Source organism: Nicotiana sylvestris, chromosome 8, assembly GCF_000393655.2.
Source record: "Nicotiana sylvestris chromosome 8, ASM39365v2, whole genome shotgun sequence".
NCBI classification, from domain to species: domain Eukaryota; kingdom Viridiplantae; phylum Streptophyta; class Magnoliopsida; order Solanales; family Solanaceae; genus Nicotiana; species Nicotiana sylvestris.
Window position 1 is genome coordinate 35042328 of NC_091064.1, and position 24319 is coordinate 35066646.

Here is a 24319-nt window from a genome sequence, read left to right on the forward strand (position 1 = left end):
CAGAATCTCTGGTTCAGGGTTCCAGAATTCGAGCTTAGAATAATTGTTATAATTGGTTTTATTTATCTGATTTTATTACCTGTTTGGGCCTAATATGCTAAAAGTTGAATTTGAACTGTATATATAAACTGCTACGTAACCCCTCTCTTCTCTCTCCCGAGGAGTGCACGCTGGTTGTGACTTCTTTCTGTTAGTGTCATATCCCAAAATAGAACGAGGATTCGGAGGAGTTGCAAAACCGGATGATATTTTGGTTACTGGTACACAGCTCCCATCCTCGGCTCGAGTTGTCCGTTCGGGTAAGCCAGGTCTAGAACAATACACCCAGGCATTAAACCTAGTATAACAAAAACCTCATGCCGGATCCCTAGTAAGAACGTTTGTGTGCATCATATGCATTTTTTGACTTAGGGGACTCAACACAGGGGTTGGGTCCGTCTAGGACAAGCAACCTGAAATGAAATGACCATCCTGCTGCATCCTATTTGTTTTACACATTTATTTTCTTCAAATTTGCATGCTGACCGGCTTCTGAAAATACGGGAATATCGGAAAAAGTGGGAAAAAGAGAAAAAAGAAATATAGCAGTGTAAAGAGATAATTACCAGTGCCCAAATAGCATCGAAACTCTGCCAAAATTTTGAGAAAATGAAAAAAAAAGTTTTTAGTATTATTTACTTGAAAACAAAACAAAAGAAAGAAGTCTTGTTTTCCAAATTAGTTTATTTTCTTTGCCCGAACTACGCCAGTTTGATTATCACAGGGTGTGAGATATGTAGGCAACCCTCATCGGGTCTAACTTCCTTTTCGCAAAAATAGCCAAAAGAACAAAATTTTACTTTTATTTGAAAAATAGTTAGAGTGATGTCATTCTTGTCAGAAATAGCTGAATGTCCTTAAAAAGGGCGCCGGAAGGCCTTTTTGCAAGAACAGCCACCTGTGGTCATTATTTTGCAAGGCTTTCACCAGTGAGCCAACACAGCTTTAAAATCTTCATTCTCGAAGTGCTAAAAGACCGTATTTGCGAAATCGGGGTTTTTATTTTATTTTTGAAAAAATGTATGTTAATTTTATTTTGAGTCAAATAAGTCTTAAATTTTAAACACCCCAATAAACATGCAGAATGAGCACGAGTCAGAATTTGCCGGTAATAGTTATGAACAAAATCCCTTTGGAGTTGCGTATGTGGTGGGAAGATCTGGGCAAGTCAGAGCAGGATAAGGTCAATCTACATTTGGAGGGTCTCACCGGGTTATTAAAGATCAGACCTAGAGTAGACATCATAAAGGCTTTGGTTACGTTCTGGGACCCGGCTCATAACGTATTTCACTTCTCGGATTTTGAACTCACCCCGACCTTGGAAGAGATAGCAGGTTATATGAAAAGTACTGCAGGTTTGAGGAATAAGTATCTGATCGCTCCAAGGGCCGTTAACTCTCACAAATTCATGGATTTGCTAAAGATAAGCAAGGGAATCCCATATTCCGAGTTGGAAGGGGTTTTTTCCACTCTACGTTTTATATACCAGAAGTACGGGCATGTAGGAGGGTTCAATGATCCAGAAAGCAGGGTTTGCTGTAAAGGGATCCGAACAAAATGGGACGAGCATAGGCGTTTCGCTTTCATGGTAGCATTCTTAGGCCTTGTGGTGTTTCCCCGAAAAGACGGGAATATCGATTTACGGGTGGCTGGAGTCGTCAAGGTCCTGGTTACCAACGCCAAGAGCACTCTCACCCCTATGATAGTGTCTGAGATATACCGAGCTCTCACTGCTTGTAAAGCTGGGGCAGACTTCTTCGAGGGATGCAATTTGCTATTACAAATGTGGATGATCGAGCACTTGTGCCACCACCCTCAGTATATGATTTATGGATCCCCAGAGAAAATCTGCATTGAAGAATTCAACACAAGGGTTTCAGGGTTCAAGTTACCGGAGGGGTTTGGAGAATGGATAGCCCGCCTTCGCGCCATCACTACGGGACAAATAGAATGGACACTAGGTTGGCTTCCTGTTGAAGAAATTATGTATATACCCGCCACAGGTCCTTACTTCCTCCTAATGGGTCTTTGAGGTATTCACCCTTACGCTCCCTACCGAGTGATGAGACAATTAGGAAGGTGTTAGGTGATGCATCCAGATGAAGATCTCAGTATCCACGCGGTTGAGATTAGTTCCGACGACTAATTTCACGAAGAAACAGTTCGTTCTGTTTGGAACGAGTGCCAGTATTTGGCGGCAAGCACCTGAGTGCGGAACCTATCTAAAGGCGAGGTCTTACCCGCCTACCTTGCCTGGTATAGAAAGAAGAATGCTGCAAGGGCCGAATCAGAAAGACCGGCCAAAAAACCACACATTCAGGAATTCGTCGAGGCATCGCAAGAACCGTGGGCTTGGTTGGCCAAAGAAAACGAGTACAGGGCCACAATAGGAAAGCTGGAAAAGCAAGTCAAAGACCTTCAATTCAAGAATGGCTTACAAGAAGCGGTGGATGTGGCTGAAAAGAAAAGTCTAGCCAAAGAAAATGAGGCCCTCCGAGCTCAAATTCAGAAACTGAAAGTAGCGGCAGAAAATCCAGTCCGAAGTAACAGAGATGAAAAGCTCGTAGCTAACCTAAGGCAGAAAGTGAGTAACTATAGTTTCTATTTGACCAAAGCAGAAAGTGAACTGGCCAGGGCTCAAAAACAATTAGCCAAAAATGCAGATGAACGGGTATGCCTGGTTAAGCAGTTGAGAGAAAGGTACGACGATGAGGTCACGAGGTTGAAGAAAATGGTCATCACCACGAGAAACAAAATGATCAAACAGGCAAAAGACTTCAAGGTTGAAAGGGAACACTGTTACACGGCATTGGCACAGTTAGAAATAGACTTGTAACAACTTCAGGAACAAAACTATGCAGCCAAGCAAACCTTGGAGGTCAGGGCCCAGCAGATTGGGCGTTTGTTACAAGAAAAGGGCATCATAAGAGAGAAAATTAGAAACATCGCTGACTACATCATTATGAAGTGCCACATTTGTGAGGGTATGACCCGCACTACATTCTTTGCGGCAGTGATGACCTTTGTTAAATAAATAATGAACAATTTGGACCGACTTCAAAGGGATCTTGCACATAGGCCCGTGGCGAGACCGAATGATGTCCCACAGACACCAGGAGCACTGATGTACTCATAATTTTCCGTTTGAATCTGTATTTCCTTTTTGTCAAAGTCTGTGAGTCATGTTGGGTTTGCATTTTCTTTCTGTTCCGAGTCTGCATTTCTTTAGAGTATGAAAGCTTGATTTCGGAGTCTGTTCGTCGCCGTTGCATCAAAGTCTGTTGGTCTTTTTAAATTTGCTGATATTGAGTCTGTGTAATCGAAGAATCTATTGTGTAAAAGCTAAAAATCCCAAAAATATTTTATTTACTTGCACACTTATCTGACAGAACTACGCACGGTCTGATTCATGCGGGGACATGATACATAGGCAATCTCTATAGGATTCGACCACCACTAAAAGGGAAAAGGAAAAATAAAGAAGGATAGAATAAAGAAAGTTTAAAAGAAGAGGCACAATTGTGAGAGGCCGGAATGACGCACGCAACCGAAGCAAATGCATGATAGAAATGGTTAATTGCCTAGGTGCATTGCATCCCAACGTATAATTGCATATGTGTTAAACTTTAAAAAACTAACAAGTTTGTTGATATCCAGAGAATTCAAGCAGATAGTTTATTTAGAGGATACTGGCACATTATCATTACCAAACCAAATCGAAGGGACCAATACCGGAAATCATGTCTATCCCGGATGTCGACACTAGTGTTGAGATAGAGGAGTTGGACGTTAATAAAATGAAAGAGGAGATGTTCAAGCTTAAGCAACAGATGGCCGAAATTTACCAGGCCTGGTCCCAAGGGCAATCACTACCGTCTTACTTTATCCCACCACTAGCTCAGTCTCAGGATCATCCCGCCACCAATCCAGGTTTTCCCGTTTATCAACACTACCATGGCATTACTTCTCATATGCCGCGAGCTCCACTACCAAAATCGATTTCATGCCCTCCTCCGTCAGTCACCCCTATCTTTGTGACATCTCCACCAGCTGCACTCCATAGATCCCTGAGTGAACCCGTGTTCCAAGCTCAGGACAACCAGTATTATCCCTTGGAACCCACTTTTAAAGCTCCTGAAACCTACCCCTACGATCCACGTTCTGATCTCCCGAGAGAAGCTGAGAGACCAGCCAAAAATCCCGAACATGAAGAGATGTTCAGAAAAATGAAAAGCATAGAACAATCCTTCAGGGATATGAGAGGGCTAGGAGGTCAGGTAAGCGTGGCTTACAAAGATCTGTGTTTATTCCCAAATGTACAACTACCGGCAGGGTTCAAAATTCCCAAATTCGACTTGTACAACGGACACGGTGATCCGGTGGCTCATTTGAGAGGTTTTTGCAGTAAGATGAGGGGAGACAGAGGAAAGGATGAATTTCTAATGGCTTACTTCAGTCAGAGTTTGAGCGGAGCAGCATTGGAGTGGTACACCCGCCAAGATCACGGAAGATGGTACACATGGGATGATCTAGCACAAGCATTCGCTTGTCACTTTCAGTATAATCTTGAGATCATCCAGACTGACTATCTTTGACTAAACTAGAGAAGAAGCACAGTGAAAGCTTTAGAGAATATGGTTTCCGCTGGAGGGAGCAAGCAGCAAGGATAGATCTCCCAATGAAATAGAGCGAGATTGTCGATTACTTTTTGCAGGCTCTGGAGCCAACTTACTTTGGTCATTTAGTGTCCGCAATTGGCAAGTCTTTTAATGAGGTTGTAAAAATGGGAGGCATGGTCGAGGAGGGGCTTAAGTCCAACAAAATCATGAGCTATTCAGCGATCAAGGCAACCACTCAGGCCATCCAAAGCGGCACTGGGGGTGTACTAGGGAAGAAGAAGAAAGAAGATGTCACGATTGTTGAGTCCGGAGCCTGGTTCGGATCTAGAGGCCCGTCACCCTACTATAGCCAATCACGACCCTACCACCAAAATTACCCCCATACTCCATATAGCCCTCCACAACATTACTACCCACCGCCAGATCCCTATTTTTTCGTCCATCATGCACAAACCTACACCCAAACTCCGGCACACGTGCAATGGCGTGCTCCGGCTCCACAAAATCCATACCCAGCTCCACAAAACACATATCCACCCCCAATGGCCTATAGAAATCCCCCCCGGGACAGGTTTCCAACCAAACCAAGCCCTCAAGAATGAGAGGTCACAGAAGCAAAAGACTTTCACTCCACTGGGGGAATCATATACCTGTCTTTTCCACAGGTTGAGGCAGTTGGGCATGCTGAATCCAATTGAGCCTAAAATGCCAAATCCTCCCCCTAGAAATCTTGACCACTCGATGAGTTGTGAGTACTGTTCAGGGGCCCCTGGGCATGATACAGAGAAGTGTTGGAAACTAAAAACAGCTGTGCAAGAGCTTATTGATACTCATCGCATCGAGGTTCAAGCCTCAGAAGCACCAAATATCAATCAGAATCCACTGTCAGCTCACCATGAGACACACATGATTGAGTTGATACACAAAGAGGGGGAGCCCAGGAATCCCTCACAAACGGTAATGATGATCCGTTCCAGCGAAACCAGCTCAAAGGAAAAAGTAACTAGTGGGAAATCAGTGGTCCAATTGAGAGGGGTAGATGATAAGCCAGCTTTGGTAGCCGAGAGAGGGTCGTCAAGCATTGTTGCAGTGAAACCAGAGAAAGTTAAAGTGGTAATACCAGGGGTCGTAAGTAAACCTGTTGTGGTCGTGAAGGGTGCTCGCACAGAGCCTGTTATTATAAAACCAGTAACTCAGCTTCCAGTAATCAACAGCAAGGCTGTTCCTTGGAATTATGAACAGGTGACGGTGATTTACAAGGGGAAAGAAGTCAAAGAAGAAGTTTGTGAAGCGCAAGGTTTGACTCACTCAGGAAGGTGTTTTACTCCCGAGGAGTTAAGAAGAGCTAAAGATAATTCAATGCCGGTAAAGAAAGCTGTAACTAAAGAAGAGGCAGAGGAATTTTTGAGGAAATGAAAGTGCATGACTATTCTGTTGTAGAGCAGTTGAGGAAAACGCCCGCTCAGATCTCATTACTCTCGTTGCTAATCCATTCAGATGAGCACCGCCAATCCCTGATGAAAATCTTGAATGAGGCCCATGTTCCCGACAAGATCTCGGTAAACCATCTGGAAAAGATAGCCAACAAGATTTTTGAAGTAAATAGAGTCACTTTTTCCGATGATGAATTGCCAGTAGAGGGTATTGAGCATAACAAAGCCCTTTACCTGATAGTGAAATGCGAGGATGCCGTGGTTACCCGGGTATTGGTTGACAATGGTTCAAGTGCGAATATCTGTCCTCTCTCCACTCTAATCAAGCTGAAAGTAGAAGAGGAGAGGCTCCATAAGAACAGTATCTGTGTGCGGGGATTTGACGGCGGAGGCAAAGACTCAGTCGGGGACATAATGTTGGAGCTGACCATAGGTCCAGTAGAATTCACAATGGAATTCCAAGTGCTGGATATAGCTGTTTCCTACAATTTGCTATTAGGGCGACCGTGGATTCACGCCGCTAAAGTGGTGCCATCAACACTCCATCAGATGGTCAAGTTTGAATGGGACAGACAGGTGCACGGCGAAGATAATTTGTGCGCTCACAACAGCACCATTGTGCCATTCATTGAAGTGGAAGATGACAAGGGACCATGGGTCTACCAAGTTTCTGACGCAATGTCAGTCGAGAAAGTTCCAGAGGGGAAATATATCCCGAATCCAAAGATAAACGCCACATCAGTCATGGTAGCGTATGAAATGTTGAAGAATGGTTTTGTACCAGGAAAGGGTTTGGGATCAGCATTTCAAGGCATCATACAGCCCGTGTCTCTTCCTGAAAACTTGGGAACATTTGGTCTGGGATTCAAGCCCACAGCCGCAGACATAAAAAGAGCCAGGAAATTGAAACAGAGGACATGGGTCCTTCCAAAGCCGGTCCCATGTCTTTCCAGATCATTTGTCAAGTCCGGTACGAGGAGTCGCCCAGTGACAACAATTCCCAGTTCTGTGATTAATCCTGACAAGGAGTTGATTGAAGGATTTGAGAAGTTGTTCGATAGTGTGAACATGGTGGAAATTGGAGAGGGTTCTAGCAACGCGGAAGTGCAATTTGTCGAGCAAAAAACAAAGCTTAATAATTGGAAGGCTACTCCTCTCCCTACTCGGAAGGAGTCTTGGTAGTTCGCTTTGATTTTCCTTTAAGTTTGTATGGATTATTCCAGGGTTGTAATCCAGATTTTATTTTTTCAGTTTGTTTGAGTGGGAAAACCTTGTTATCTTTTATCAATCAATGAAATACAATTTCCCTTTCTTCATCATTCCTGATGGTTTTCCTTTTGTTTTGTTTTCTTTACTATACAGTTCTTTTTTCACTGGTTCTAATGACATGACATGTATAAGGAATCCTCAGCCCAGTCTTAAAAATCAATCTGATTCCGAAATGTTAGTTCAAGAAGTAGATTGTGGTTACGAATCAGAATATGATGATGAAGCCTTCAAAGAGATTAGTAAGGAGTTAATTCACTTCGAAGAAAAACCCAAACCCAACCTGAATGACATATACACCATCAATTTAGGGGACACAGATAATGTTTGAGAGACTAAAATAAGTGTCCACCTCGAGCCAAAAATCCGGGAGGAGTTAATCAAAGCACTCATCGAGTACAAAAATGTTTTTGAATGGTCATATGACGACATGCCGGATTTAAGCACTGATTTAGTAGTCCACAAATTGCCCACTGATCCAGCATTCCCTCCCGTCAAGCAAAAGTTGAGGAAATTCAAGACTAATATGAGTATGAAGATTAAAGAAGAGGTTATCAAACAGTTGGATGCAAAGGTTATCCGGGTCACCCGATATCCTGTTTTGTTGGCTAATGTCGTGCCTGTGCCGAAGAAGGATGGCAAGATCAGAGTATGCGTCGATTACCGCAATCTCAACAAAGCAAGTCCGAAGGATAACTTCCCTCTACCCAATATCCACATTCTGATCGACAATTGTGCCAAGCGCGAGATTGGATCTTTTGTGGATTGCTATGCCGGGTATCATCAGATTTTAATGGACGAAGAAGATACGGAAAAGAAAGCCTTCATCACGCCATGGGGAACTTATCGCTACCGAGTAATGCCATTTGGGTTGAAGAATGCTGGGGCAACTTATATGAGAGCGATGACTACTGTCACACCTCCTTTTTTACCTACCCCGGAAGGTAGTACATAAGGAGTTTTCCCAATTTAAGTGACATTATTCGAAATGAGATTATTTATTTAATTCAGAGTCGCCACTTGGAATAGTTTATTTGGTGTCCCAAGTCACCGGTTTATTTTAAAATTCCAAATCGAGGAAATTCGACTTTCCTTTTGAAATCTACGAACCAGAAATTCTGAATAAGGAATTCTGTTAACCCGAGGGAAGGTGTTAGGCATCCCTGGATTCTGTGGTTCTAGCACGGTCACTTAAACTATTATAATTGGCCTATTATCTGATTTTAATACATGTTTTAGCATATGTTGTATTTTAACTTATTAAACCGCTTTTAATTATTTTTGGAAAGATTAAACGTTATTTAAAACGCGCCTTTGGACCTCGCCACATGAAATGCGCCCGTAGTCCGAGACACATTTTATTTAACATTGTTGAGTTTTGGATTTGGGTCACATGAAATGCACACCCGAGTTTAAGAAGGTAATTTTTAAAATAGCGTGCCTAAAGCAACTCCGCTCTTTCAAGTTAATATCAAGGTTCACGAGGGCCGTGGATAATTCAACTGATGGCACACCTCGATTTCTAAAGAGTTAAAATTAGTTAAATGAGGGCCATGAGTATCAATCATCGTTACCAAAACAGGAAATATTTCTGACTTAAAATACATAGCTCAACAAATAGGAGTAAATAATCGAGCAATGAGCTTCTATTAGTTTTAGCACTAATAATCCATTACTACTAAAATTATGCATTTAGGTCAATACTATTTCAAGTCCACTAATATGATAATGAAACAAAATAGATAGCACTGTCAGATTTAATTCATAACATTAAAAGTTAAATAAGAAGAGATTAATCTACTGATGCTGCCATACAACAAAAAAAACTATAACAATATGGGTGTCATAGAACAACCATGATTTCATCTTAACACAGATGGCATTTATTTCAATACTAAAAATAAACCAAGATCGACAAACCCACAGTAGACAACAGATGTATTAGAAAGAAATCATAGCTTCATATTAACAGATCTTACAATAATTTGAGGATAAAACATACCTAACAGCAATCAAAACAAAATAACATCTAAATGGGAAATGAAGTTCAGCAAACAACAGTCTGAAATCGGTGGAAGAAAATTCAAAACCTAGGCGAATCACTTCGAAATCAGTGGCGAACCAACATAGCTGACATAGTAATGGAGCCGAAAATCTCGGACTTCATCTCTCGCTTGTATGTTGCGATTGAAGAAGAAGAAAATCGGGAGGGGAGGGTTCAATTCCTGGTCCTTGTTTTGAGTGAGAGGTAAGGAAGAAGAAGTCACAGGGGATGGGATTTTGAGTGAAGCCCCCCCTTTTTTTGTGTGTCTGTTTTTATGTAGAGAGAATGATGAAGAGTGGGTGGAGGAAATATTTTTTGGGGAGAGTGTGGAACATGAGTGGGGAAAGTGGGGAGAGTGGGGAACATGAGTGGGGAAAGTGGGTAGTGAGTGGAGAAAGTGGGGAAAGTGGGTAGTGAGTAGAGAAAGTGGGAAAAGTGGGGAGAGTGGGGAACATGAGTGGGGAAAATGGGAAAAGTGGGTAGTGAGTGGAGAAAGTGGGGAAAGTGGGTAGTGAGTGGAGAAAGTGGGAAAAGTGGGTAGTGAGTAGAGAAAAGTAGGAATAAATTCAAACATAGTCAAAAATAAGCTGCTCACAGCTGCCCCTCTTTGCTCGAAAACATGAAGAGTTTTCGGGCAAAGATAAAGTGAGCAACTACAAGCAATTTTTGCCCGTTTGAAACTCCATTTGGAAGCATTTTGAAAAGGTTTGACCGAACCTTGCTTCGGAGGTTGCCTACATATCCTTGGCTATAAAGGAATCAGGTCGGTGTAGTTCTGAAAGTTTTGGTAGCTGGGATTACCGGGAAATTGTGGTTTCACTACTGTTGCTGTTGTTTCTGCTTGCTGAGCTCCTTATTACACAAAAAAATGGAAAAATAAAAAGCTAAACTAGCTAAGCCTATCAACTATGAGTTACAAGATTCCCATCTATATGTCTCTTGAAGCTTGATCTTGAGTCTTAGCTGGTTCTTGCTGTTGGACTCCGATCTGAATCTTGATGCTCGTTAGCTGCAATCGCTGGTTCATTCTTCAGCTTTTGGATCAAGGCAGGACATGCGAAGCTTGTGACTTCAATCCTATCTTGAGCAGTCCGCATCTTTTCTCCACTTCTGCACTTTAGAGCTCACTTCTTTTTTCTTGTTTTTCTTTTCTTTTATTTGAAAAGAGACTTATTCTTTTGGTCGCCTGGAAACTTGTCCCTCAAGGTAAAAACCTGCTTAGGCACCAAAACAAACAAACGAACGAACGAAATTTTTCTGCCCCAGTTTTCACTAGGAAAATTTTGTGAGTTATTGCAACAAAATCTAAATTATTTCTTTATTGAAAGAAATAAAATCGGGATTGTGTATCCTAGATAAAAAGAGATTAGGGAACGGAGACCCTATATCTAAAATGAAATCAAATGGGGATCGGAGGCCCCAAGTTGGAAAGATTACCAGGTTATGTTGGAAAAATGATCGGGTTATGCCGGAAAGGTCCTCAGGTTATGCCGGAAAAGAAAAAGGTCCTCGGGTTATGCCGGGGAAGACCACGGGTTATGCCGGGAAAGTCATCGGGTTATGACGGGAAAGTCATCGGATTATGCCGGAAATAAAAAAGGTCCTAGGGTTATGCCAGGGAGGTCCATAGTTTATGCCGGGAAATTCATCGGGTTATGCCGGAAAAAGGAAAGGTCCTCGGGTTATGCCGAAAAATTCATCGGGTTATGCCGGGGAGGTCCACGAGTTATGCCGGTAGAAAAGAAAAAAAAAAGGTCCTTGGGTTATGCCAGGGAGGTCCACGGGTTATGCCGGGAGAAAAAGAAAAAGGTCCCTGGGTTATGCCAGGGAAGTCCACGGATTATGCCGGGAGAGTCATCGGGTTATGCCAGAAGAAAAGAAAAAAAAAAGGTCCCTGGGTTATGCCAGGAGAAAAAGAAAAAGGTCCCTGGGTTATGCCAGGGAAGTCCACGGGTTATGCCGAGAGAGTCATCGGGTTATGCCGGAAAAGAAAAAGGTCCTCGGGTTATGCCGGGGAGGTCCACGGGTTATGCCGCGAAAGAAAAAAAAGTCCTCGGGTTATGCCGGGGAGGTCCACAGGTTATACCGGAAAGGTTCATCGGGTTATGCCGGAAAAGAAAAAGGGTCCTCGGGTTATGCCGGGGAGATCCACGGGTTATGCCGGAAAAGTCATCGGGTTATGCCGGAGAAAGGAAAAGGTCCTCGGGTTATGTCAGGGATCAACTAGAGAGTGGAACTCAATACTAAAAGAGACTACCAGGTTATGCTGGCAGTGACTAGGGAATGAGACCCTAGGTGGGAAAAGATTACCAGGTTATGCTGGCATCGACTAGGGAATGGGATCCTATGTTGGAAAGGACGTAGCTAGAGATTGGATACCCTATGCTACCATGATTTTGAATTTCTCTTCTTCTTCTTTTTATTTTTATTTTTTATCAATCTTCATTTTATTTATATATATATATATATTTTTTTTTTGAGTTTAAGAATATGAGTAAAAAAAAATGCAGGAAAGAATTGGGAGGAGACTTCCCTTTTGGGTTGATTATTGCATCATAGCTATTTCTAACCCTTGCGCATTTCCTTTTGGTTGCACCTGCTTTTTGCATGGTTGCTTTGGATTGCACCTGTTTCAATTTTTCAAACAAAGAACAACTGTTAGTTTGAAACGGTGGTTGGTTTTGTGGCCTTCATTATTTTTGATCACTTAATCTCGGCCTAGCTCTTTTTGTGAGAACCTCTGCTGCTTGCTGAAGATTGATCTCTCTCCTAAAACTGAGGAACTCAACTTTTCAAACTTTCCAAACTGCGGTTCAACTGTGCGGGGCTTTGGCCCTTTCACTTTAATCCACCTATAGGGCTTTGACTTCGAATTTCTTTCCATTTTCAATAACTCTGGTTTTAGAGCATTGGCTATTATGGCCAGTCGTGATCGACTTGATGCACCCGCTGAGGCTGGGGTACTTTTCTTTGGACTTGGTTTTTATCAAGCAGAACTCTGTAAAACCAATCTTGCCACCTTTTCTTTGTATTAGTTACGGAACAGAGTTAGACCGAAAGAGGTTCAATGAAAAGTAAACAAAGGACAAGAAAATGAATTTAAAAGAGAAGCATCCCTTTCAGGGAGGAAGGACGGACTTATCTGAGGTGCATGCGGACTTCAAATAGACATGACATACTTCTTGGACTAGACAACCGATCCGTACAAATATCCTATCTTCTCATAAACCCATTGCGACCTGTGTTTCAAAACCGAGAAACCTTGCCAGGACTCTTTCAATACCAATGGTGGTGAGGGGTTTCTTCTTTTCGATCAATGACGCCCTTTGTGGGTTTTCACCAATCGATCTCTCTCATTTCTCTTCTTACCGTCGTCTTATAGTGCTCGTTACGAGTTTTCACTAATAAGACTCTCTCATCTTCAATTTCTCTGCTCGCCATTGCCTTATGGTGCCCGTAGGTTTTCACCAATAAGACTCTCTCATTTTATTTCTCTCATCTTGATTGCATCAGATCCAAGCAACTGCGTTCTTTGATTTTGAAAAACCTTTTGCCGATTGATCGAAAGGACTTGAAACAAGTTTGGGTAAAAAGAAACTGGATCAAATTACAACTTTGGAACCGTTCGGGCGGGATCATCGCCGAATTATTATAACGTCTGCCCCAGTTTCACTTTTGGGGAAATTTGGATTTTTGTTTTGGTGTGACTGAGCCCTAGGGAGAGGCTGCCTACGTATCCTTTCAGAATCAAGTCGAATATAGTTCAGGAAACTTTGTTTTTGATTTTTCTTTTGTTTTTCTGTTATTTTTAATGACACTTTCAGGTTCCAAAGAGGGTAATGAAAGAAAGGTAAACGGCTCAAAGGGTTAGCAAAGGATTGGAGTGTTTGGGGTAGCGAGAATGAAAGCCTTCGTCATCCTAATCGGATAATGTTATTGCTGCAGAAGGATTAGACATAGTACCTTTTGACCGCATCTGCATTTACAGCTGTTTCAGAGTCATTTCCTTCAATGTCTCCCAGATACAATGCCCCTTTTGGCAACAATTTTCTGATGATGTATGGGCCTTTCCAGTTAGGAGCAAATTTTCCTTTGGCTTCTTGATGATGGGAGAGAATACGCCTTAAGACGAGTTGCCCCCCTTCAAAGTTTCTAAGCCGCACTTTCTTGTTGTAGGCACGAGCCATTCTTTGTTGATACAACTGCCCGTGGCAGACTGCAACCATTCGCTTTTCATCGATCAGGGTTAACTATTCCAAACGGGTTTTGACCCACTCACTGTCTTCAATTTCAGCTTCAACAATGATCCGGAGAGAAGGGATTTCAACTTCCGCGGGTATTACGGCTTCCGTGCCATAAACCAAAAGGTACGAGGTTGCTCCGACCGATGTGCGCACAGTAGTGCGATACCCCAATAATACAAACGACAACTTTTCATGCCACTGCCTGGAACTTTGAATCATCTTTCTCAAAATCTTTTTGATGTTCTTGTTTGCTGCTTCGATGGCACCATTGGCTTTGGGACGATAAGGAGTAGAGTTTCGATACGTTATCTTGAATTGTTCACATATCTCTCTCATCAAATGACTATTCAAATTTGGAGCATTATCCGTAATGATAGTTGCAGGAATACCAAAACGGCAGATGAGGTTGGAATGCACGAAGTCTACTACAGTTTTCTTGGTGACAGATTTGAGGGTAATTGCTTCAACCCACTTTGTAAAGTAGTCGATAGCGAACAATATGAATCTATGCCCATTTGAAGCTTTCGACTCAATCGGCCCAATGACGTCCATACCCCAGGCAACAAATGGCCAAGGTGCTGACATGGGATGCAGTTCTGTAGGCGGTGCATGAATCAAATCACCGTGCACCTGACATTGGTGACATTTTCGGACGAAACTGAAGCAGTCCTTTTCCATAGTCATCCAGTAATAGCCCGCTCGCAGGATTTTCTTTGCCAAAACATACCCGTTCATGTGGGGTCCGCACACTCCTACGTGTACATCATACATGATTCTTCCGGCTTCTTTTACATCAACACATGTTAACAAGTTGAGGTCCGGAGTCCTTTTGTACAAAACATCACCGCTCAGGAAGAAACCACTTGCGTACCGTCTGATGGTTCTCTTTTGGTCCCCACTGGCTTGCTCGGGGTACTCTTTAGTTTTCAGAAATCTTTTGATATCATGATACCATGGCTGAATACTTGGTTTTGCCTCAGTCGTATTACAGTAACCGTGCCTTTCTCAAATTTGGATTTCCAAGGGATCAATGTGGGCATTTCCTGGGTATGGCAGCATTGAGGCCAAAGTAGCAAGTGCATCGGCCAGTTCATTGTGACAACAAGGGATGTACCTGAACTCTATTGACTTGAATCGCCTGCTAAGATCTTCCACATGTTGCCTGTAGGGAATAAGTTTGACATCTCGAGTCTCCCATTCTCCCTGAGCTTGTCGGATAATCAGATCTGAATCTCCCATGATTAACAATTCTTCGACATCTTGGTCGATTGCCATGTTCATACCCATAATGCAGGCTTCATACTCGGCAGTATTGTTTGTGCAGAAAAATCGAAGTCGGGCTGTGGCTGGATAGTGCTGACTAGTGGGTGAGATCAAGATTGCCCCAATTCCAATGCCTTTTGCGTTCACAGCTCCATCAAAGAACATTTTCCAAGCACTGGTGTCTTCTGATGTCATCTCGATTGAATTCACCTCCTCATATGGAAAGTAAGTACTCAGAGGTTGATATTCATCATCCATAGGGTTTTCAGCTAGGTGATCTGCTAAAGCCTGGGCCTTTATTGTCGTGCGGGTGACATAGACTATGTCAAACTCAGTGAGCAGGATCTGCCATTTTGCTAACCTCCCTGTGGGCATCGGCTTCTAGAATATGTACTTCAAAGGGTCCAACCTGGTAATGAGGTAAGTGGTATAGGCCAACAAGTAATGTCTAAGCTTCTGAGCGACCCAAGTTAGAGCGCAGCAAGTTCTTTCCAACAAAGTGTATTTGGCTTCATAGCTGGTAAACTTCTTGCTCAGATAGTAGATGGCCTGCTCTCTCTTTTCGGTCACATCATGTTGCCCGAGGATGCAGCCAAAGGAATTTTCCTAGACTGTCAGATACAAGAACAGAGGCCTTCCCGGTTCAGGTGGGACCAAGACTGGCGGGTTCGACAAATATTCTTTGATTTTGTCAAAGGCTTCTTGACACTCATCCGTCCATTTAATCGCTGCATCTTTCTTTAACAGCTTGAAGATGGGTTCATATGTTGAAGTCAACTGAGCAATGAATCGGCTAATGTAATTCAACCTTCCCAGCAGGCTCATAACCTCTTTCTTGGTTCTTGGAGAAGGCAAATCCCAAATAGACTTTATCTTTGTTGGGTCTAGCTCGATGCCTCTTCGACTGACTATAAATCCCAAGAGTTTGCCAGACGGAACTCCGAATGCACATTTCGCCGGATTTAACTTCAAATCATATTTACGTAGCCGCTCAAAGAATTTTCTTAGGTCCCGAACATGGTCGTCCTGGGTTCTGGATTTGATGATCACATCGTCCACATACACCTCTATCTCTTGATGCATCATGTCATGAAATATGGCAGTCATGGCCCTCATGTAAGTTGCCCCGACATTTTTCAAACCAAAAGGCATGACCCTGTAACAGTAGGTGCCCCAGGGTATGGTGAAAGTTGTCTTTTCCGCATCTTCTTCATCCATCAACACCTGGTGATATCCTGCATAACAATCCACAAAAGACTGTATTTCATGTTTGGCGCAGTTATCAACAAGGATGTGGATGTTTGGCAGAGGGAAATTGTCCTTGGGGCTTGCTTTGTTCAGATCTTGGTAGTCAACGCACACCCGAATTTTCCCATCCTTCTTTGGCACGAGAACTATGTTAGCCAGCCATGTGGTGTATCGGACCACTCGGATCACTCCTGCCTTTAACTGTTTTGTGACCTCTTCTTTAATCTTGTCACTGATATCAATTTTGAACTTCCTCTGTTTTTGCTGGACAGGGGAATAATCGGGGTAGGTTGGCAACTTATGGACCACTAAATCGATACTTAATCCTGGCATGTCATCGTATGACCAAGCAAACACATCTTTGAATTCAAACAAAAGTTGGATCAATGCGTCCCTGGTTCTTTCATCTGTGTGAATGCTTATATTGGTTTCTTTGACTTCTTTAGAGCTACCCAGATTAACCGGCTCGGTTTCATTTAAGTTCGGCTTAGGTTTATTCTCAAATTGTTCCAATTCTTGATTTATTTCCTTAAAAGCCTCTTCTTCATCATATTCCATTTCTTGATTCATTATTTCACAATTAGACAGCATGTTTGGATCTGGGCATGAAGTCCGCAAGCATGTCATGTTATTTAAAGCCGCATTATTAGAACTAAAAGAAGAAATAAGAAAAAGTAACAAAATCAGAAAGAATAAAGAGAGATGAACAATGAAATATTAATTTCATTTCATTGAATTTTGAAGATAACAGGGTTTACATTAGCATTTAAAGACAGGAAACTAAAAGAAAAACATCTGAGTTACACCCTGAAATAACTCGTGATGCAGAAAAGGTGGCAGGACTGGACTACCGGGATTCCCACCTGATTGGGAACGGAGTAGCCTTCCAGTTTTGCAGCTTGGCATTGGGCCCCATATACAGCACCTCAGCGGTGCTCGAGCCTTCTCCTGGCTGAACCATGTGGGTTTCATACAACATTTTCCTCATAGCCCCACAGATTTCTTTAATTTTCTCGGCCGTGAAGGCCTCTTCTTCTTCTTCTTCATTGTACTTGGGCCTGACAAATGTTCTGTAGAGATGCAGAATTGGCTGAGATAAAACCCAACCATTGCTCTTTCATTGATTTGCCCACATCACATCAGCTTCTGTGGCATGAAAACCCACACCGAAGAACTTCTTGGTGCCAAGTAAGGTGATAGGTTCGGTGATACCTTGCAATGATGTCCCGAGCCCCTTCCCGGGTTTATAACCATGCCTGATCATTTCCTTGGCAACCATAACTGACGCTTTTGAGAGAAAAGGTTGAGGGCAAGGGCTTCCTTCTTCATATTGGTCTGCGACCACAACCTCGAAAACTTGATAGACTATATGTTCACTACCTTCCCTAGCTTTGAGGCATGCGACCGATAGGTCCCGATAGATCGATTGCTCATCCTCTCCGTGGACTATGATCTCCTGATCTTCATATTCCAATTTCACCATCTGGTGGAGAGTGGAAGGTACGACTCCTGCCGCGTGAATCCAAGGCCTTCCCAAGAGGAAATTATAAGAAGTATCCATGTCTAGGACTAGAAAGGTCACCTCAAAATCCACAGGTCCAATAGTTAAAATCAAATCGATCTCGCCTATGGTTTCTCTTTTGATGCCATCAAAGGCACGAACACAGACGTTGTTGGGCCTGATTCTCTCAGTCTCGATCTCCATTCTTTGTAGAGTTGAGAGAGGACAGATATCTACTCCGGAACCGCCATCCAACATGACTCTCTTCACATAGTACCCCTCACATTTAACTATTAGGTGGAGGGCTTTGTTGTGGGTGGCCCCTTCCGGGGGCAGGTCATTCTTGCTAAAGGAGATTTGATTGATTGTGAAGAATCTTTTTGCCATCCTCTCCAGTTGTTCCACAGTAGTTTCAATTGGAACGTAAGCTTCATTGAGGGTTTTGATCAACACTTTCTGATGTTCAATTGAATTCATTAATAGAGACAACAAAGAGACCTGAGCAGGAGACTTTTGGAGTTGGTCAATTATCTCGTAGTCCGCAGTTTTCATTTTTCTGAAGAACTCTTCTGCTTCTTCGGCACTAACTGGCTTCTTGAGTGGGAAACGCTTCTTCGTGACATTATTCACTTCCTCCAGATTGAGGTATTTCTCAGCCAGGTTAGTTTCATTTACTTCTCCCAGGACTTCTTTTCCTTTGTAGGTTACTACTGCCTCGTTATAATTCCATGGGATGGCAGTAGGATCTGTCATGGACCTCTGCGGTGCACGACCAATAACCACGGGATCATTTTGCCTTGGTGAAATTATTGGCCCCCGTACCACATAGGTCCCTTTTGGCACATACATTTTAGATCCTTTGTTCAGCTCAAACCTTCTTGGAGGGCTCAATGTCACTTGTCCTTTCCTAGGACCCCGGGGCACATAAAGGATGGCATCTTTCGAGGGTACTACCTCAGTTTTGGTTTCCACTATTTTTTCTGTTTTTTGAGGGGTGGGTTTACTCTTTTTCTCCCCTTTTTCTTTCTTTGCATCAGCTTTTGGCTTTTTCTCGACGTCAGCGATTGCAATGATGGCTTTCAAGGAAGGATCAAACTCTTTATCTTCGCAGATCATTCCAATAACCGGTCCATTGTTGTGAGCCGGTAACGAGTTGTTGGTCACATTAGGAATGTCTTCATCCTTTAACACTATCCGCTTTTGTTCTATGAGATTTTCAAAACCCTTTTTCAAAGTCCAACAGCTCTCAGTGTCATGCCCTTCCACCCCAGAATGATAGGCACATCGGGCGCCAGGTTGGTAAGAGGGTGACTCTGGGTTTTGCCTATTTGGGGGTACGGGTTGTAACAAACCCATTTGGACCAATTTAGGGAAAAGGATAGAATATGACTCACCAATAGGTGTGAAGTTTGTCTTCCTGAGCGGCTCCCGAGCACGGGCATTATAGGGGAAATTATTTTGTGGAGGTCGGGGATTATACTGAGCATGGTGAGGAAGTTGATTTCTGGGAAATTGAGCTCGGTTTTGGTGAAATTGTTGTTGTGGCCTAGAGTATGGTTGTGCATTCATCACTGCGTATGGTTGAAGATCCATAGCATAGGCCGCATCTTGATGGGGGTAGTCGTGCTGTGGGGGTTTTTCAGAGAAATGAAGTCTGGCCGAACGGGGTTTTCTTACACTCAAAGTTGCCATTGCTACTTCTTCCTTCTTATTTCGGTTTGCTACTCCTCCAGATCCGCCTTGGATTGCTTGGGAGGTAGCACTTATTGCAGACTGACTCAAGATTCGCCATGTTTTCAACCCATTCTCAACCATTTCACCGATTTTGATGGCTTCGGCAAACGGCTTTCCCATTGCGGACATCATGTTTTGATAATAATAAGCCTCTTGGGCTTGAAGGAAGACACTGACCATTTCTGTTTCGTCCATTGGAGGCTTGACTCTAGCCGCTTGTTCGGGCCATTTGACAGCATACTCTCGAAAGCTCTCCGAGGACTTCTTCTTTAGATTTGATAATGAATTCCTATCAGGGGCAATGTCGATGTTATATTGAAACTGGCTGACAAAATCCCTAGCTAAGTCGTCCCAGATATGCCAACGAGATATATCCTGATCCATATACCATTCAGAAGCAATGCCGACCAAAGTCTCTCCAAAGTAGGCCATAAGAAGCTCTTCTTTTCCTCCCGCTCCCCGCAACTGGTTGCAGTACCTTTTGAGGTGGGCAATGGGATCCCCATGCCCATCATATTTTTCAAACTTTGGGGTTTTGAAACCCAAGGGTAGATGTACGTGCGGGAACATGCACAGGTCAGCGTAAGATACGCCCTTTTGCCCACTCAGACCCTGTATATTTTTTAGACTTTGCTCCGTGCTTCTCATCTTTCTGGTAATTTCCTCTTGTTCAGGTGTTTTTTCGGCTTTTTCCTGCCCTGCGGTAAACTCGTACCGGGGTAGCTGAGGGTAAGCATTGGTAGTAAACTGGGTAGGTTCCAGTGGGAAAGATGGTGCTTGAAATGTGAAGGAAGATGAATCGAAGTTAGGCCTGGGTAAAGCAGGTTGTGCCATAGCTGAACAAGCTGGAGCGGTGAATATGTTTGAAGCTGCACCTGAAGCTAACACCTGGGGGCGAGGCTCAGAAGGTGTTCCAGCAAAGTGGGCTGAAATGGTAGGATATCCCAGTGGGGTATTTGGATAACTCATGGGGATGTTGGAGGTCCCACTTGTCCTGGGAAAAAGCTCAGGGAATCCAGGGATCGCACTTGGTGGTTCCTTTCCATTGGCCCAGGCGTCCCACATTTCTATCATGCGAAGACGCAGAATTCTATTTTCCTCAGCAGTTGCTGACTCAGAAGTTGGGATGGTCGACATCGGACTATCCTCTGGAATAGGAACTGTTGGCAGAGGAATTTTCGAAGACATTTCAATGCTTCCTTTTGACCTTGTGAAGTATGAATGTGAAGCCAGACTACCACAAAACCAACCACCTTGCTATAGAACCTAACTTAACAGTAAACAACAAACCAGTCAGTTTGAAGCAATTAACACATAGGTAATCGCACGTTGGGGTATGATGCACCTATACAGTTAAATGTGTTTCTACATGTTTCGCAACGGTTGCATGTTTCATCCCGACTCTGCTTATTTTCCCCAATTTTTTTTTCTTTCCACTTTTGGCTTTTGTACTTCTCCTCTTATTCCTATTTTCCACTCTTTTCTTTCCTCTCTTTCCTTGCTTTTTTTTCGTTTTTCTTTTGGTTTTTCTTTGGCTCTCTTTTTCACATCCCTCTCTTATTTGAGTTATTTACAAAAATGTGACCGGATCTGATGGGGATTGCCTACGTATCACGATGCCGCGTGAATCAGATCATTACGTAGTTCAAGAAAAAGAAATGTGAAAAATAAAGAAACAATTTTTGGGAATTTTCAAATTTTCATTAATAAAACTCCTAAACTTTCTATTACAAAAGACTTCCAACTACTCATTTTCTTGGAATTTTAAAAACTACCAACAGACTCAAAAATAATTTCCAAAATACAGACTCAATAAATGAAAAATCATGAATACATCAATGCTTCGACTCCTGGGGACCGTGGGACATCATCCAATCTCACGGGACTACGTGTGAGATACACTTGAAGCCGCTCCAAATCACTTATTATCTGGCAGACAAATGTCATTACAACAGCGAAGAAAGTGGTCTAGGTCATATCCTCACATGCGTGCCATTTCATGACGATATAGTAAGAAATGGCTCTAACCCTCTCTCGGACAATACCCTTTTCCTGAAGTAAATGCCCGATTTGCTGATTCCGAGCTTCCAACACTTGAGTGTCATGATGATTTTGATTCCGCAATTGTTGCATATCATCGTCCATTTGGTCCATCAGAGCATAACAATGTTCCCTATCGGCTTTAAAATTCCTGGCCTATTTGTCCGCCTCATTTTCAAGGGTGGTTAGCTTTCTCTTTAAATTGGCGATTATCCCCTCATATTTTCTTTTCATTTGTCGCACAAACTCTGCCTCCCTTATGCATTCTCTACAAATTGTGCTCGGACTTTTGCTAGACTAGCCTCAGATTTTTCTAGGTCATCTTGACACTTAAGTACTTTCTTTCTCATACCGCTTATAAGCATTTCATCTGCCCGGCTTCTTTCCAGGTTTCTAGCAACTATTCTCATTTTATGGATTTGAGCTTTGAGAGCTTCATTTCCTGAGTTAGCTTTTTCTTTTCCCCTTCATCTGCGGCAGTTTGGATACTGTGGCCAAATTTGAGGTCCCTGATTTGTCCCTCTAATTTACTTATCTTGGCCCTATAGCTTTCTTCTTTTTCCAACCAGCCCCACTGTTCCTGCGAGTCGTTAGTGAATTGTTGGACATGGGGTCTCTTAGCAAGTCTCTCGGGCTCTCGAGAAATTTGAAACCTTTTGCCAAACCAAACCATATAATTGGGGTCCACCTCACCTCTAGCTAGATCCTGCACCATAGTCTTGGGTTCGAGAAATCTGCACTCATTCCAAACTTGGCGAACTCTTCCTTCTAGAAATACAGCCTTTGGGCCCAATTCGACGACATGTACACTCAAATCTTCGTCATGGGGGACGGTTTGAAATCTTCCCAGTTGGCGCAAAACCCTGTGAGGAGTATATGGCTGGATGCTCCGGATGCCCATTAGGAGAAAGTAACACACTTTAGCTGACATGTATACGACTTCGGTGGCAGGGAGCCATCCGAACGTCCACTCAATTTTATCCGAAGTTAAAGAACTCAAGTGTGCAAACCAAGCTTCGGTACCCTCTGGAAATTCAACCCCCACCACTCGGCTTTCAAATTCTTCGATGCAATCCAAACCGGTCATGCCGTAGTTCATATACCCGACACGATGGCAGATATGTTCCAGTATCCACAATTGTAGTAGTAAGTTGCAGCCTTGGAAGAATTTTCCCCCTTCTCGACAGATGGTCAAAGCTCGGTAAATCTCAGATAAGATCAGGGGAACCAAAGTACCATTAGCTTTCTTGATTGCGACATCAACCATTCCCACGAGGCCCAATTCTATGTTGCCGTCTTTTCGCGGACATATTATAACACCCAAGAATGCTACTATAAAAACCAAACCCCGCCTTGCCTCCCATTTATCTTTATTTCCGGCATGGGTCAGACCAGTATTCGGTGCTTCGAAACCTTGGGGATTGCCATAGCGTTGGTACAGGAACTGGAAAGTGCAAAACCCTTCAGATAAATTCCCATCCTGAATATCCCGGCTAATACTCAACATATCCAGAAACTTGTGAGGAGATACTGCTCTCGGTGACATCGGGTACCGACTTCTAAAGTTTCCGCTAAGGCCGGCGTAACCCGCAATTTCCTCTAGCGTGGGTGTGAGGTCAAAATCAGAAAAGCGAAACACATTGCGAGTCGGATCCCAAAAAGGTATCAAGGCTTCAATCACGTCCAATCTTGGCTTGATGTTCAAAAGTCCGACAAGACCACCCAAAACTTTTATCACAGTTCCTCGGTTACCTTTTCCTAGGTCATTCCACCACATGTGGAGCTGTAAGGGGATCTCTTCAAGAGTTGCGAAGGGTTCGTTTTCATCTGTGTTCATCCTGCACATTTATTAGGGTGATTTAATTTAAAAGGTTATGACTCATTTTGACTCAAGAAAAGGTTATCACTATTATTCTTTTTCATAAAAAATCCGGCTTTGCAAATACGGCCTTTCAGCACTTCGGGGAAGAAGATTTTAACGCTGTCTAAACGGCTAAAAACTTAAAAAAAAACTACTAAAGGTTGTTGTTCTTGCAAAAACGTCCTTCCGGCTCCCTTTTGGGGACATTCAACTATTTTAGACAAGAATGACATCACCTTACTTATTTACAATCAAAAAAAAAAATTGGTCTTTTTGGGCTATTTTTACAAAAATGAAGTTGGACCCGATGGGGCTATTTTGATTTCAAAATATTTTTGATTTCAATTTTTTTTTTTTGGAATTTCGAAAGAAGAAAGATTTTTTTTAATTTAGACTTTTATTGTTTTTTTTTTGTTTTTTTTTGGAATTTCGATAGAAAAAACTTCTAAAGAAGAAAGAAAAATATTTTTGGAATTTTATTTTGAATTTATGAAAGAATTGCTTCTAAAAAAATGAAATATTTTTGAATTTTGAATTTTCTTTTCAATTTTGAAAGAAGAATGAAAATATTTTTGGATTTTTGGAAGAAATTAAAAGAAAAATATTTTTGTATATATATATATATATATATATATATATATATATATATATATATATATATATATTTAAAAACAATTAGTGTCTAAAGAAGCAGTAAAAGAAAATATTTTTGTATATATTATTTTTAAATAAACAATTAGTTTCTAAAGAAGCAAGTAATGGAAAATATTTTTTTTTTGGATTTTTTGAAAATTGGAGTCTAAAAAAAGACTTTTCTAGAGAGGAAGTAAAGGAAAATATTTTTGGATTTTTTTTTTTAAAAATTATGGGCCGGAACCGATGAGGTTTGCCTACGTATCTCACATCCGGTGAGAATCAGACCCGCTTAATTCGCCAGTTTTGACAGAACAGGGGAAACATGGCAGTTGAAAACTTTGGCTCATTTGGAGATGAATTCTTTTTTTTTTTTCGGAATTTCGGCAGAGTT

At 42.4% G+C, this 24319-nt stretch overlaps 1 protein-coding gene across 1 annotated transcript; it reads right to left on the bottom strand.

The window, feature by feature from the left end:
• Positions 1 to 17273: 17273 nt before the first annotated feature.
• LOC138874903 (uncharacterized) lies at positions 17274 to 20225 on the bottom strand. The gene is made up of 3 exons (XM_070153697.1): positions 19052 to 20225; positions 18612 to 18760; positions 17274 to 18113 (listed from the first exon to the last, which is right to left on the bottom strand). The coding sequence occupies exons 1-3, from the start codon at positions 20223 to 20225 to the stop codon at positions 17274 to 17276; spliced, it is 2163 nt and encodes a 720-aa protein (XP_070009798.1).
• Positions 20226 to 24319: the final 4094 nt, after the last annotated feature.

What these genes read in the sequence shown, in the direction of transcription:
- LOC138874903 (XM_070153697.1), bottom strand. Translation starts at nt 20,225, where the DNA reads ATGGCACAACCTGCTTTACCCAGGCCTAACTTCGATTCATCTTCCTTC. An exon ending in GACAAACTTCACACCTATTG is followed by an intron (nt 18,761 to 19,051) that starts GTGAGTCATATT and finishes TGATCTGCGAAG; the next exon opens with ATAAAGAGTTTGATCCTTCC. An exon ending in TAGTGGAAACCAAAACTGAG is followed by an intron (nt 18,114 to 18,611) that starts GTAGTACCCTCG and finishes ATTGAACATCAG; the next exon opens with AAAGTGTTGATCAAAACCCT.